Source organism: Leuciscus leuciscus (genome assembly GCF_965113295.1).
Source record: "Leuciscus leuciscus genome assembly, chromosome: 24".
Classification (NCBI taxonomy): Eukaryota; Metazoa; Chordata; class Actinopteri; order Cypriniformes; family Leuciscidae; genus Leuciscus; species Leuciscus leuciscus.
The window spans coordinates 12,010,839-12,026,318 of NC_138723.1; the positions used below are offsets into that span (position 1 = coordinate 12,010,839).

The 15,480-nt window shown below is 36.3% G+C and overlaps 1 protein-coding gene and 1 long non-coding RNA gene across 2 annotated transcripts in view; one reads left to right on the forward strand and one right to left on the reverse strand.

The window, feature by feature from the left end:
- Positions 1 to 2,851, forward strand: part of sppl3 (signal peptide peptidase 3) — a 38,217-nt gene extending 35,366 nt beyond the window's left edge. The window contains exon 10 of the mRNA XM_082158432.1: positions 629 to 2,851. Within this exon, the coding sequence (XP_082014558.1) occupies positions 629 to 700 (72 nt within the window). The 3' untranslated portion in view covers positions 701 to 2,851. The remainder of the gene's footprint in view (positions 1 to 628) is intronic.
- Positions 2,065 to 4,027, reverse strand: LOC309489602. Its single transcript, XR_014202455.1, has 2 exons — positions 3,836 to 4,027; positions 2,065 to 3,798 (listed from the first exon to the last, which is right to left on the reverse strand). It is a non-coding gene; the product is annotated as an uncharacterized lncRNA (long non-coding RNA).
- Between the last annotated feature and the right edge of the window lie 11,453 nt (positions 4,028 to 15,480).

The window sequence follows — 15,480 nt, forward strand, 5'->3', positions numbered from 1 at the left end:
ATGAACTTGCGACCATAGTTGGCCAACGATGCTTTCGGGAAACGCACCCCTGAACCCAATAGAAAATCTTTGGAGGGAGCTGAAAGTCCGTGTTGCCCAGCGACAGCCCCGAAACCTGAAGGATCTGGAGAAGGTCTGTATGGAGGAGTGGGCCAAAATCCCTGCTGCAGTCAGTGTGTGCAAACCTGGTCAAGAACTACAGGAAACGTATGATCTCTGTAATTGCAAACAAAGGTTTCTGTACCAAATATTAAGTTCTGCTTTTCTGATGTATCAAATACTTATTTCATGCAATAAAATGCAAATGAATTACATAAAAATCATACAATGTGATTTTCTGGATTTTTGGTTTAGATTCCGTCACTCACAGTTAAAGAGTACCTATGATAAAAAAATGACAGACTTCTACATGCTTTCTAAGTGGGAAAACCTGCAAAATCGGCAGTGTATCAAATACTTGTTCTCCTCGCTGTATTTATTCAATCAAATCACAGCCACAACCCTGTAAATTTACAATAGCACTAGCGCTGCTCTCGAGTTGCACTGGAATTGAATCGAGGAATCGTGACAGCCCTAACGTTCAGTATGAATGTGTGTTAATTGTTTGTTTGTGTCTGTCGCTCCACAGGGGGACCTGCGGCGCATGTGGTCTGAGCCCTTCCACACCAAGGCCAGCAGCACACGCTTCCTGGAGGTATGATGCTGCCCTGACCAGCACAGGGAACCGGAGAGAGAGAGAGAGAGAAGGAGAGAGAGGTCGGAAGAGAGGAACTGCACTCGTCTTCTCGTCATCCCTCATTCCTGTTGTCATCCTCCAGCCAGCGGATGAACAGACGTACGCGGACTTCACTGCCAGATGGATTCATGCGCTCCACACGTCTCTATCCTACTACAGTTTCTGTCTCTTTTTTTCCTCTTTAACTCTTTTCTTTCTCGGCTCCATTCCATGTTTGTCACGCCATCTCTCTCTTTCTCTCTTTTTCTATCCCATCATCCCTTTCCTCTTCTACTGAACTCAGCCACACTTTACCGGATCAGTCTTTGTCTGGACGTGACTGGAGCCCCTTTGAGCTCCAAGTGTGTTTCCATTTGTACCGTTTGGCACCATTATGGATTTACAGACTGACATTTCTTTAATATTTACTGCTCTAAGCGAACTGTGGATGAGGAACATAGATTCTGCCACAGCTTGGGATGACGATGACCCTGTAAGGGACCAGCACACATTAGAGGACAGCGTTGTTTTCCCCCCTTCCTTCCTTCATTCTCTCTTCCTCTTTCCCTTTCTGATAATACCCCACCCGCATCCACCCGCCCGCCTCCCTCTCTAACCACCCCTTCCTTTGCAGAAACATGTATTTTATTTAGAAAGATTTTATTCTTGGCATATACAGAAATGATACATTATAAATTGTGGGGGGGCGTACAGCTCTATGTATATATGTGTACACATGTATTAGGGGTTATCATGTCGAGGTGTGCGTGAGATCGCGTGCGTGTGCGAACAAGGGCAAGGGCTTTTAGATCCTAACGGAGTCATAAATGAAACAAATATGGTTTTGTTTCCTTTCTTTTCCCCCTATAAATGAGTCTAAGAGCTCAGCCTAGGTCACTTTTTTTGCGTGATGTACACATCCTCTTCCATGAAACATCGCACATGGACCGCTTGTGCAAGTCGGTCATTGAAGAGAAGGGAGTGCTTGTGTTTCTGTATGAATGTATGCCATTACCTCCATGGGCTCTGGATGGACCACTGAAGATGAACTCTATCACGCTCCTGGAGGGAATCTTTAAGGATTGTACTAAGCTCTGTTATTTAAGGCCGAGTTTTTTTTTTTTTTTTTTTTCTCCACTAGTATTTCAAGCATTAATTTGTTTTGTTTGTAGTCATTCCTTCAACACAATTGGCTCCGTAATGTTGAAACTGGAATTGAGGAGTGAGTTCTGTGGGATTGAGTGTGTGTGTGTGTGTGTGTGTGTGTGTGTGTGTATGCGTGTGTAATGTTGTAGAAAATAATGCATTTTGCTGGCTCAGTCTCTTGAGGTTTGCTTTTTTGTTCTTCTTTTTTTTTACCTGTTGTTACCTGTTTTTTAATCTGTTAGTCGTCTGGCCTTGCATGTCAGTTGTACAGCGTGTCGTTCTTCAAAGCTGCGTGTTCAGGGCAAGCGCGTTAGTGCGACACTCTGAAACTGGAACTGAGACGCAGACACGGGGTCGTGGACAAACAGTCGCACAAGATAATTCATGAAACGGAGAAGGGGCAGCAAGTCCGGACCGCTCTGACCCCCGCGGCCGGCGTGGACCTCGCGCAAACTTTGGCAATGTGTTGCCTGAATATTCAATATGAACATTTGCCTGGCATTGGGACACACTTAACCTGAGCATCACGGACGTTGTTTTACCCACAAGCCTCCTCACTGTCCCTCTGCCACCCTTATAGACATTACAAGAAAAAAGAGAACAATATAAATGACGATCATGGTGATTGCATTTAAAAAAATAAATGCAAATGTTAATTTTTTTATGGACGATTGCTTTTGTTTTGTTTTTTTGTTTGATCCCATTGTTTGTATTTCTCAACTTTCCCATTTAATGCTGTGGTTTTTCATTTTGTACTTTGATCTCTTTTTTTTTTTCTCCATCGTCCTCCCTGCCTGTAGAGGGCACTAAGCTCTGTTTGGCTGTCAACATTAACAGCCGAAAGGATTCTGTATAAAAATTTGAATAAATAAATTAAAAGGTGTAGTGAAATGTGGATCCAAATGAGCTGTACTGAAAGCATTTCAGCTCTCATAACCTTTCTTCTCCTCAGTCAGGATTCTGCTGTAAATAAACATGACTCTAACTGTATGTTCAAGTGGTCTCCTTTCCAAGTGCAGCAACGAGACATTGCAATTAGTATTTAGTGACTTGTTATTATGGTATCATAATTTTATTGTGGGTTAGGGGTCTGAACAAACCTGGCACAATTTCCAAGTATTGATGATGTTAATCTTGCAATGTTTGTTCTACAAAAAAAGAATGATTCCTTAAATTATCTTTACTTTTTTTTTCTGACCAACATAAAATGGCTCAAATTGCATAGAGGTGCATTGAAAGAGGGGACGTCATGTGAGCCATACCTACATTACATGTCTGAGCTCCATAATCACCAATAGCGTGTTTGCAGACGTGATTCTGATTATGAAAGGCAGATGGAGGCCAGGAAGTGAAAAGCAGAATGGACGAGATGGAGGAAAGTCTACACTGTGCTGGTTTAGAAAGGTATAAACAGAAAAATCACAACAAATGTTGGACGTGACTTATGTTATGAAGAGGAGCGATTTTTGGACTGAATTGAAACTCTTGCCTGCCATCGAGGCAGTAGAGATAGAGAATGTGAAGCTGTTGTGTTGTTGAGTTCTGGTCTGGTTTGCTCTGCCTTTCTGCTAGTGAGTTTAGGGCAATAATCAGAGTTGGGGGTGTAATGCAGTAACCTGAGATATGTAATCAGATTACTTTTTTCAAGTAACTAGTAAAGTAACATTACGTACAACAAAATATGTAACTTTTTCAAATAAGTAACACAAGTTACTTTGTTATTCCATTTATTGACTGGCAGTTCTCCTGTCCCCATGTTGAGACAAATCGTAAGTTCACAGGCATTGAGTTCGCTGCGTAAACATGATGGTTATTGTAGTTTTAGAATAAATGTGAGCAGCCATTTATTCATCTCATTTGCATAAAAAAAAACATTTAGGACTATTATTCAAAATGAATAAAAACAGTGAATTACAATCTCAGAATATTACACAAACCTGCAATAATTAAAAATATTAAATTACACAAATATACTTTATGTATTTAATCTCACTTTATTAACCAATGCCTTTGCTGCTGACCTTCAGTGACCCACTTCAACCATAACAATAAACAAAAATTACTTAAGATAAACATCACATTTGTGTTTCTTTTTTTTTTCTTGCTGAATTGTTGAGCTTTCCTCTCCTGCTTACTAATCTTCAATCCAGAATGGATATGCTGATTTCTTTTACTGTACAGGTGTGAATTTGCATTTATTTCAGCCTGAGGCTTATTGTTTTCACTTTTGGTGTGAAAGGGCCTTTATATTTGCTAAAAAAATAAAATAAAAATTGTTGTTGTTGTTGTTATTAAAATACAAATAAGTAAGCCCAGCCAAGGTGAGTAAAAGTAATGCAAAAGTAACGCATTTCTTTCCATAAGAAGTAACTAAGTAACGCAATTAGGTACTTCTAGGTAGTAATGCAATATTGTAGGGAAATGCATTACTTTTGAAAGTAGCCTAACTTTCACCAACACAGGCAGTAATCTAGTAATAATGTCACTGATTAAACCCACTGCCTATAACTCAATAAAATAATCACATTGCTGAGTGTTTTTGAAAGCTTTGTTTGATTTAATTAACATTAGATTTGGAGTATGACTCACTCAGCTTGAGAATTAGCATGACTTGCACGCAGCCACTTCAAAACCGTTCACAAACTCTATGGATTTGATTGTGGTTGTCATTTGTTGAAATAAAATAAAAATACAGTGTGTCAGTGTCTGTCCGCTGAATGTGACCCTCTGAATTGTACACTTTTTGTTTATGTATTTGGACTTTTCTACCATATGGCTGAAGCAGCAGCGTGTGACTATTTTCACGGTAACCAGATCAACATTGTGAACGAAATTCTACAAAACTTCAGTGAAAACATCAAATGATTATGTACTAGAATAAAATAGCTTCTCTTCCCTGCAAACGATACCACGAAGAGTGAGAATGTTTAACCAGCCAAAAAGGGTAAGCACAGTTATCCGTTTTAATTTCAGTATCAGCAGACGCAAAACGCCATTAAAGGCGACAACTTTTTAAGTTAAAAACGATTAATTTAAACGATTTTTAACACCTATAGTGTCTCGGTTTGATCGATTTGAGCAACCAAACAACGCAATTGTGCATTTTGAGTTTGTAATGGAGCTAATTCCTGCATCCCTCTATCTGGATTTCGTTGTGGTGAAAGTTGTGGGAAATATTATCACAAATTGAATAGTTTGAGATGAGGCATAGGCTATTCAAATTCAATTTTCATTTTAAAATGTGTGAGTTTTTGCCCACTATAAGATCCTCATTCACAAATGTTATGATTCCCAGTAGGAGAGAAAAAAATATTAGGCTATATTCATCGTCATTGACGTTTTCCAAAGAAATGAATTACGACGTTTTTGTTGTTGTTTTTTTCTCTTAAATTGTATTCCCGTATATAAATAACCTTAGGCTACTATTTGAATGTTATAGTGCAGTCCTGATGGCAAAACTGGTATGGTTTCTGGTCCAATCTGGTCGTTAGCCTAGTTCTACTAAGACTGTGGCTTAATAACTAGTTTGACTAACAGGCAACAATGGGGCAGTCCGGCTAATCTTTCACATGTAACTTAGACCGATTCTGTAACTGAACTTAAAAAGTTAGGACTAATCTTTGAAAAAACATTGTATGACTAACTTTTAAGACTAGTCTAATAAGTTAAATGCAACCTGCGACAGCTGATATTTGTTCCTGGTCCAGGATGGTCTTTCAGCTAATTACTTGTCTAATGTTCTCATTATTATGGTTTAGAAGTCCTTAAAATATGCCATCTAAGTTCTGATGAATAGTCACACACATTGGAAGCTCTTTCATGAAGTTCGCTTTGCGTCCATAAGGTGGCACTGTAACCTCACTGAAGCTCACTGTTAGATAGAGTATGTGCATGATATCTGTGGTTACAACAGCTGCCGCCGTTATTTTATGATTATGTGGACATTACTGTTTATTTCATAGCATTAGTATTACTAGAATAAGTATAATTAGATAAGACTGTAGTAGCCTAGTGATAAACCAAACTTAAATATGGAAAATAAAAACCGTTTGTGTTGAGATTATTTATAATCTATACAATTCCTAAACTAATACGAAAAAATCTTTCCTAATATGCTTCTAAATCAAACGCCTATCTGGAGTTAATAATTAACTGTTCAATTTATTGTCGCGTGACCGCTGGTTTGTGACGTCACTTCTTCTCCTTTGAGGGAAAATGGCCGCTCATTCATGTGATGCGCGAGCGCTGAATCAGCTAGTGCTGTAAACACAAGAGAGGCTTACTGAGCTCTGCTGACTTCTCTCTAACACACCAGTGTTCGTGTAAAAAGATTAACAAGAAGATGAGTGGGGGCTAGTCTAAAGTTTCTTAATACAGCTCAAATCTAACATCTGGCTTTCAAAAAAAGACTTGGAATATAGCTTTTTGATTGAGCTTTTGACGTTGACTATTTGAGAAGAATCATCAATGTCTTAACATGTCTCTGCATAGTGAGGAGAAAATGTTTTAACATAACATGGAAATGAAACATTAGGCTAGGCTACACTTTAAGTTTCATATTAACATTGTAAAAACCGACATCTGGAAAAAACGAACAAATGAACACAAAATATGAAAGATAATGTAAAAACAGTTTGTGTAGCCGATATAATTTATGTTTTGTATCATATTTGATAAACTAGAAATTGTTAATTGCCTTAAAAGAGCTATTCCTACTTGATTTAACCCATAAAACTAGTTTTGTTGGTATAATTCAATGTATTCAATGTGAAAGTTATGCTTACGTTTACTTGATAAAAAGCAGTACAGATTTCACTGCAAAAAGATGAACCATGACCTGAAAGTGGATGTTTAATTACTAAAATGCCTTTTACTTACTAAAAAACTATCAAGAGTTCTTAGAAAAGAATGTATCGAATATGATACAGTAGTCATTGTAGGGTTAATCAGCTTGCTTTCAGGGCATCAGGGTTGTGGGTGAGGGGGGTTACTGGGGGTCGATAAGGTCAAGCAAGTGTTAGAGAGACGCTAGGGCTGAGGAATTTCTAGGGTCCACCCCTGTTCACGCATTGGCCAGTGCACCCAAAGGCTCGAAAGTCCCGTGGCCGTGCAGGATTCCATTGGGACGGTGTGGATTGTAGCATGTTATCTGTGGGGGGAAAAATGGTTGCGTTGCAGACGGGGAGTGTGTTGAATGGAAAGAGCAGATGTCATTTATACACACTTATTCACTTTAGATAAACAAGCAAGTGCAATGTTAAATGCAGGAAGACAATGAGTGTGTTCCGTAGACTAGAGCCTGAGATGTGTAGCAGTGCCAGTTTGTTTGCTTAGAATGCTATACACACGTAAGTGGCGTACTTCATGAAATAGTTGATTATTACACAGCCATGCATCTTGAAAAACACATTTCTGAAAAAAAAAGGGGAAAAAAAGGCTAATGTTAAATAATTTGATGATGCAGAGTTAAAAAAAAATCAATAAAAAAACTTTTCCCAAAGTACACCAAAGTTTCCCAAAGTTTCCCAAAATATATTCCATATGTTATCAACAACATGAAGTATTATTGAAATATTACATTACGTCAGAGTGTCCCAAACTGGGGTTCATGAAGGAACTGCAAGAGGTTCGGGAGTTTAATAAAAAGCTATTAAGTAATTATATAATTAAAACATTTTTAAATAAATATTTTTTTTTAATAAAAAAAATAAAAATAACACTTTTTAAACTAAACAATTGTATTTAGTTTTACCTGCAGGTCCTGTGACCATTAACTGACCTCAGAGAACCGTGAACTTAATATTATTTATTGACTTAATTTTATTATGAACCTAACTTAATCTCAGTATTTCAAGTAAATATATTAGGTCAAAGAGCTTCAGCTGACAAAAAAAGTTGAGGATTCCCTGCATTGCATGTTAATATGAAATGGTGTAAATTTATGCATTTTAATGTGTATGAAAGACAAAAGCCTTCCAAAGACAGTTATACTTAAATAACTCACTGAGTGATAATGCAATTAATAATGTGTTTGTCAGGATTAGATATGCATTGTTGAGAAAACACTTTTTAAAAGATTTATGATTTGTGTAAATCCAGTGATCAAATGCTGTAGGTCTCAGTTTTTTATTGAAAGTCACATGATTAGTGGCTGGCCTGAATGCAGTCCTAAAAACCTGAAGACCTTCTGAAATATGGCCTTTTTTTTTTTTTTGAAAATGTAATAGATAGAAAAGTAGTAGGTATAGAAGAAATGACTTATGAATAATTTTATTTAGAGAATAACATGTAATCAATAAAAAAGTAACTGTAGCCTGATTACGAGTATTTTACTTATTAAACATACGTATTAAACATAATATAATCTTATAAGTACAAGTACTTTTTTGGGGAACCTGATTACTTAATCCAGATTACATGTAATCAGTTACTACCCAGCTCTGTATATCAGCTTTAATGCACTTATCAAAATAACACAAGCAGTCAAATGTCATTAAAGGAACACTCCACCGTTTTTTGAAATAGGACTTATTCACCTTCTTTCCTACATTTAGATAAGTGGGCAAATGCATTTTTGTCTCAGTGCATGCATTGTTTTAGTTTGACAGGGTTGGCGCTAGCTTAGCTTAGCATAATGAATGGAATCCTTTGTTGCCAGCTAGCATGTCCTGAGTAAAAGCGATGCAGATTAACACTAGGCGATTTCCTATGCACATTTTGACTTGGGACTATATTAGGGGGAAGCACAGGCGAAGCACTGCTACTTGGGCGCAGAGGTATCACGCCCAAGTAGCAGTGCTTCGCCTGTGCTTCCCCCTAATATAGTCCTTAATATATAAATCAATATCTGCCTAGGAAATCGCCTAGTGTTAATCTGCATCGCTATTTGTACTTGTTGTGAATACGCAGGCCACAAGAAGTAATTAGGTAGGGTTTTTTTTTATTTTATTTTTTTTACTTTTATTCAGGACATGCTAGCTGGCAACAAAGGATTCCATTCATTATGCTAAGCTAAGCTCACGCCAACCCTGTCAAACTAAAACAATGCATGCACTGAGACAAAAATGCATTTGCCCACCTATCTAAATGTGGGAAAGAAGGTGAATAAGCCCTATTTCAAAAAACGGTGGAGTGTTCCTTTAAAAGTTTAGTTTTTAAGGACAAACAGAAGCATCTGCAAAAAAAAATAAAAATAAAATAAAAATAAAATACTCCATTTAATGTCAAAGAACTTAAACAAGTTTACTCATAAATACTTTATTTGTCAATGTCACTGTTTGGATGTGAGCGCAAAACATGATTCGTTCAATTTAATCAATTTGTTTTATCGTAAGTGGTTGCACACAATTGATTTTAGCCACATTTAAACAAATGCATTAAGTTGAACTAAAATGTATTAAGTTCAACTTAATGCATTAGTTTAAATGTAGCTAAAATCAATTGTGTGCAACCACTTACGAATTTTTTTTTTATTAACTTCAACGAATCATTTTTTTCAGAACTGGGTCCCAAGTCTGGATCATGTTTGCGTTTTCTTCTGTCACTGGCCATAATTCTAATCTTGGAATCAGGATACAACAATGTGGAAAGCGGCTGAGAATTGAACCTATAGTTATAACCTGGTTCAGAGGAAGAGAGGAATCATGTCTCTGTCATATAACACAAGACTTCTTCACCTACTAAATGCACATCATATTTTGAGAGAAAGTTAGACATGCTAGTGTGAAACAGACACTATTTCTAGAATCAGCACCACAAAAGTAGTAAGTAATAAATACTGTATTTGATTCAGCGTGATGCAGGGCGGTGTTATGGGTTATCTTTAAAGTAACAGCTCGACCCTCAGGGCTTGTTCGAATAAGGTCTGCTCAGGCTCCCTATAGCCCGTTGCCCTTTGACCCCTGTGTACATTCCGCATGTATTCTGTGAAATGAAGTGAGGAATTCCTCTGAAGTTTAGTTAATGGATTGGAGGAGCTACTGAGGAACACATGCTGGACCTCAGGCTCTCACAGAGCACGGATGTGTTGAAGGTCATGTGAAACCCAATGCTTTGGAGGAAGTTGATGCATAATGTGGCCATGGACTAATTTATAGGAAATGTATATTTTAGGTGTAACTGTAACTGTAGGTGTAACTCACCATTTCTAAATCAGAATCACAATTATAAACATTGTTGGATGGTTGTCACATTAAAAGAATAAAAAAATAGCTTTTTGAAAAATAATGTTGACATTTTGAACTAGTATATATATATAGTATAAATTATAATATATACATTAGACCTATATTACGTTTATTATTATACAGTTTATTGATTATTTTATATTAAGTACCAATATTCCAGACATGTATAACAATGCTGTTTAATATAATAATATAATATAAAAGCCCAACATTTACACTGCACAACCAGTCAAAGCGAACTAGTTATAAGGTAGAAGAGGAATTAAAAAATATGAAAAAATAATTACAACCTAAAAAAAAAACATTGTCAGAAATTAAACGAATTTATTCAGCAAGTATGCATGACAGAATAGATATTTATAATGTTATTATATTACAAAATATTGCTATTTAAATATATACTGTTCTTTTGATCTTTTTATTCATCAAAGAATCCTGGGAATAAATATATATCATGGTTTCCACAAAAATGTTAAGCAACACAAACCGTTTTCAATGATAATATAAGCACAAAATCTGAATATTAGAATGATGAAGGATCATGTGACACTGAAGACTGGAGTAAAGAAGCTGAAAATACAGCTTTGATCACAGGAATAAATTACATTTTAAGACACATATAAACAGAAAACTGATATTTTGAATTGTAAAAATATTTCACTTTTTTATTGCTTTTTGGTCAAATAAATGCAGCCTTGGTCAGCATAACTTCTTAAAAAAGGGAAGAAAAAAAAAACACACAAAAAACATGAACAAATTACCAGCCCCAAAATTTGAATAGCAGTGAATAAGCATATCAAAAGAATGAGCAAAATGCTGTTTAAAATAGTTTTAGCATGTCACACACCAGAGGATGTCAACTTAAGATACGTTTAGATAACATGACACTTGGAAGCATATTCATAGCTGATTTCTGAATAAATCATTATTTGTTCCTATTTATTTCATCAAATGCTACAATTATTACTACGAATTATTAGTTCGTGTGTTGATTTTCCTCTGAAATATTACGTCAACCATTGTTAATGGCTTTAGGCAATGAAGAACAGTGTGTGAGGTAGTGTAGGAAGGTAAACTTGGGTGTTCACACCTCTAAAGCTGTGGGTGCGTGTGGAAACCCCCTCCAGAAAGAGCATGATGTTTGGTGTCACGTTCAGCTGGAAACTCCTCGCCCTGCTCTGGTCCGCCACACACACAGCTGGAATGCGGGGCATGCGCTAACTCGGGGTGGAAAGGGTAGACAGCGCTTTCTTAAGGCAAAACGGGGGAGAAAAGTGGAGGTGGGGTCTCAACTCTCGACTCCAAAAAGAGTGGGATTCGCATCCCATCGTCCATGTCACCTCCCACTGTGATGGCGATAGAAGAAGCTAATCCATTAACCTTCTGTTGGGCTCAGGGAAATGATCAATGACTATATCACTGCTGATTTTCCCTGTTGGGAGAGAGGGAGAGAGGCTTGGGATGGAGGAGAAGAGGGTAGGCAGGGAAAGGTTAAAGGGCAGAGGAAGAGGAAGAGGGGAGGAACATTTTTGGAGGAAGGGAATTGGAGGGGGGATGAAAGAACAATAACAAAACTTTACCTCCCAGGTCTGAAGGATCTCGAATTCTCTGGTTTTCTCAGGTGTGACCGCTGACCATCATCCAGGACGCATTTAAAACCAGTTAAAAGATGGGAATCAACTAATAATCTAACAGTCAAAATGTTGCTTTAAAAATCAAAACATAACAGTTTCTGTGAACATTCGTTAATCTTTTTTTTAAATTGAAATAAATGTAGATTTTTTTTTTTTTTTTTCATGTTTGTCACTTTCAGTTTGTTTTTTAAGGGCTTCTGAATGATCTAAACTAAACTCAGAATTATATACAATTAGACAATTTACAAAACAAATTTAAATTGTAGCTTATAAACATGTTTTTGTCTTTTTGAGGATCTGGCAAGAATAAAAAATTCAATTAATATCATGAGAACCCTGAATTTGTTTTATATTTTAGGTATTGAAAACACAACTAAAGTACATGTTCTCGGATTAATTATCTTAGCTTGTATTTATTAAATCAATCCCCTGAAGAGAGACGCATATATGAGGACAAATGTAAAATTACAGTTTGACTGCAGAGAAATGTAAAATAGCTTCTTTACCAAAGGAAATCTCTTTAAAAGTTATTTAATTATAAATGACTGTATTTACTATTTGAATTTGAATCATGGTAATCAGTTACATAAAAATGTATTTTATTTCATGTAGATTGTTGTGATTTGTGGAAGTGTGTGTGTGACAAATAATTAATACCATATTTATTATACATTTGTAATCAAAAAAGCATATCTTTCGTACCGTGAAATCCATTAAAAATAATTCGATATCTGAATCGTTTAAACACACTTTTCTAAATCATTCCTTGAGAATTACATCAGCTGCAATTTTGTTATTAATTCTCTGAATATTTTACATCTCAAACTGTAAATAACATGTATAGGTTTAATAAAGTATTTTAGAGAAATATTTACTTTATTTCCTCCACAAGATTTGTTTTCCTATTCATACTGTATTCATTTGATTATGTTTTCAAACATTAAATACAAGTATAAGGACATATTAACCTGGTTTTTGAATTAGAATAATGATTAGTTTTAACTGTTTTTGTTCTTTCCAAAATCATTACAAATACAAAATACATTTCCACTGACCTTTTTAATAACATGAATCAATCTATAATTTGTATCAATTTATCGCACTTTTCCAAACAAGCCAATGAAACAAATGAAAATAACTGAATTAAAATGAATAGTCAGGCTACTTTTACAGTTACATGACAAGAAAATATTTGTTTCAATTAATGTAGCCTAGATTTGTATAATGTTTTCTCTGTCAATATTCTACAAAGAAGCAACATGCATGACTGTTGAGTTGCACATCAACCCTTGAACAGCATGACATGATAACCTTATAACCTAAAGAGAATCAACCTACAGAACATATACATTTTTTTCTGTCAAAACTAGTGTATATGAATTCAAATGATATGCAGAATGCAACATATGACATGCTGAAATTAGTCATTAATGGCTTACAATACAATTGTTATTTACACTGTAAAATAAACTTGCTGCCTTAAATTTTTAAGTACAATCAACTTGGGTTTTTAATTATTTCAACTTAAGGTGAATCTTATATAACATAAAAAAAGATGAAAATTGCTTAACTTATTTTGATGAGTTAAAGCAATGGAAAAACAAATGTTGTTATAACTTATTGATCATATAATTTTTTACAGTGTATAAATGCATTTTTTTATTTATTAAAAACGTCAAAATAGTGTGGCTTGTTGAAAAGCTACGGATAATGTGTGGTAAAACAAAAAGGCGAGGTGTATCTCTGTTAGTTATCATCTCAAATGGCCAACTGAAAGACAGGCAGAACATCCCTTCTAGTTTTCCTCGCAGCCTGTTGAATGCATTGCCCACATCAAACACTTTAAACAGAGTAAGCGCACAATCAGATCCCTTCAGATTGGGGGACAGAGAGAGGGGCGGGGGGGAAATGGGCCCTTTCTCACCAAACAATACCATTATTTCAGCTCCCTTGGCCAAGAATGCCACATTTCACAGCCCACTACCCTCCTCCAGATGTCAATCAAAGCTCACTGGCGACTCAAGCTCCTCCCAGGACCGGCCCACCACTGTGGCCACGCCCACAAAATCTGACTGCTTCCTCGGATCCATCTGCATTATCTGTTTTATGGTTGCCTCATAAGAGAAATGTATATAAAAGTGGTTTCAACAATTTAAAGTAATTAGTTCAAATTTATATTTTTAGACATCTGTGCAGTTTTGCTCTGTAAACCGCCATAAAATAAAAATTTGTAATTAGTAAGTTAAAAAAGTAAACACCAAATATTTACATATGTAAATAGGCCTCACTGTAAAAATCAATAGGCCTAAGTTATGACAATATATGTTTTAACATTGCGGTGACTCATCAAAATAAGTTAAGCAATTTTCAACCTTTTTTATGTTATACAAGATTCAACTCATTTATTTAAGTCAGTTTAATGTAATTTAAGTTGAAATGACTTAAACATCCAAGTTGATTGTGCTTAAAAATTTGTGAATTTGTGAATGTGAATAAGATGTATACATTTTCAGCATACCTTTTCTAAAAAAAGAAGGTTTAAAGACTCCTTTTCTGATCAGTATGAAATATACCGAGCCAATGCATAAATGTAGGCTATTTTCGTTTTATTTCATCGTTATACTTTGATTAATTTAATATAAAAATACTTTAAAATCTACTATTTTATAATGTGAATCAGCTACTTATTCATAAAGTAATCTTAATTATACATAAAAACAAACATATTGTGTAGGCTACTTCATATGTTAGATGTTATGAAATGCCATCTTTCAAAGGATACAATTTTATTACACAGCTCTGGTCATGTGACTATTTACGTCAGCCGTGTAAAACTACACAAAACAGTAAGAACTACAAAACTACACAAAATCAAAACAGTAAGAACTTTTACTTAGTTCACAGTTGTGTGAAATAGGCCTATAAACAACTCTTTAAACCTAACCAACCATATTAAGTAACTCAAAAAAGTATCGTTTTGCATTAAAACTGTTAATAGTTTATGATGTTAATACAAAATGGAAACGAGATATGATTGTCGTCATGGATCATTATAATGTGTGTTTCAGCAGTAGTATCAGCCGGGATAGGCGGACGGCGGCGATGGGAAATTTGTGAATGAGACAGTGCGACGCGTATTTGTTGTTCAATTAAATTATTCAGCGACAGTATCCGTTTTGCGTCCAATCACATCACGAGTCAGAGCGCCGAGGAGCTGAGAATTCAACCAATGGGGCATCGCACGGCAGAGACTAGCGCAGCAGCAGACCAATCAGCGCCGCGCATGCAAATGAAGCATTTGCTCCGGCTGGATCTGAATGTCAACTAGTCAAAGATGGAGTCTGACGCTGGATGTCCGCGAGGCCGCGCGTCTTTACATTCGCTCGTTTATTCCGCTGAACCGCGCGATAAGATTTTAACTTTGCGCTCTCGAAAACGGAGAGTCTTAAAACATTGACCATTTGAAAAAGGACAGGAGAAGAAGACGTTCAGGTTTTGCACCTTTTACTCAACTTTTCCTCTTCTCTCCCTCTTCGTTTTTTTTTCCCTCTGACACGGAGTGTCCCTCCCTTGGTTCGCTGCCATTCATGAATTGGGGGTTCACGATGTGCTCTTCATGCATTTGGGATGATTGGGCGGAAATGGCGGGAGCTGTGGGGCGTAAAGGAGAGTTTGGATGGATGGGACCAATCCACTCGCCTCATTTTCATGCGCATCAGGACCGTGTGCCATCAAACCCTGGGTACGAGATCTTTTCTGTGGTCTGCAGCGTTTATGCGCGTAATGTTTGCTGTCTGAG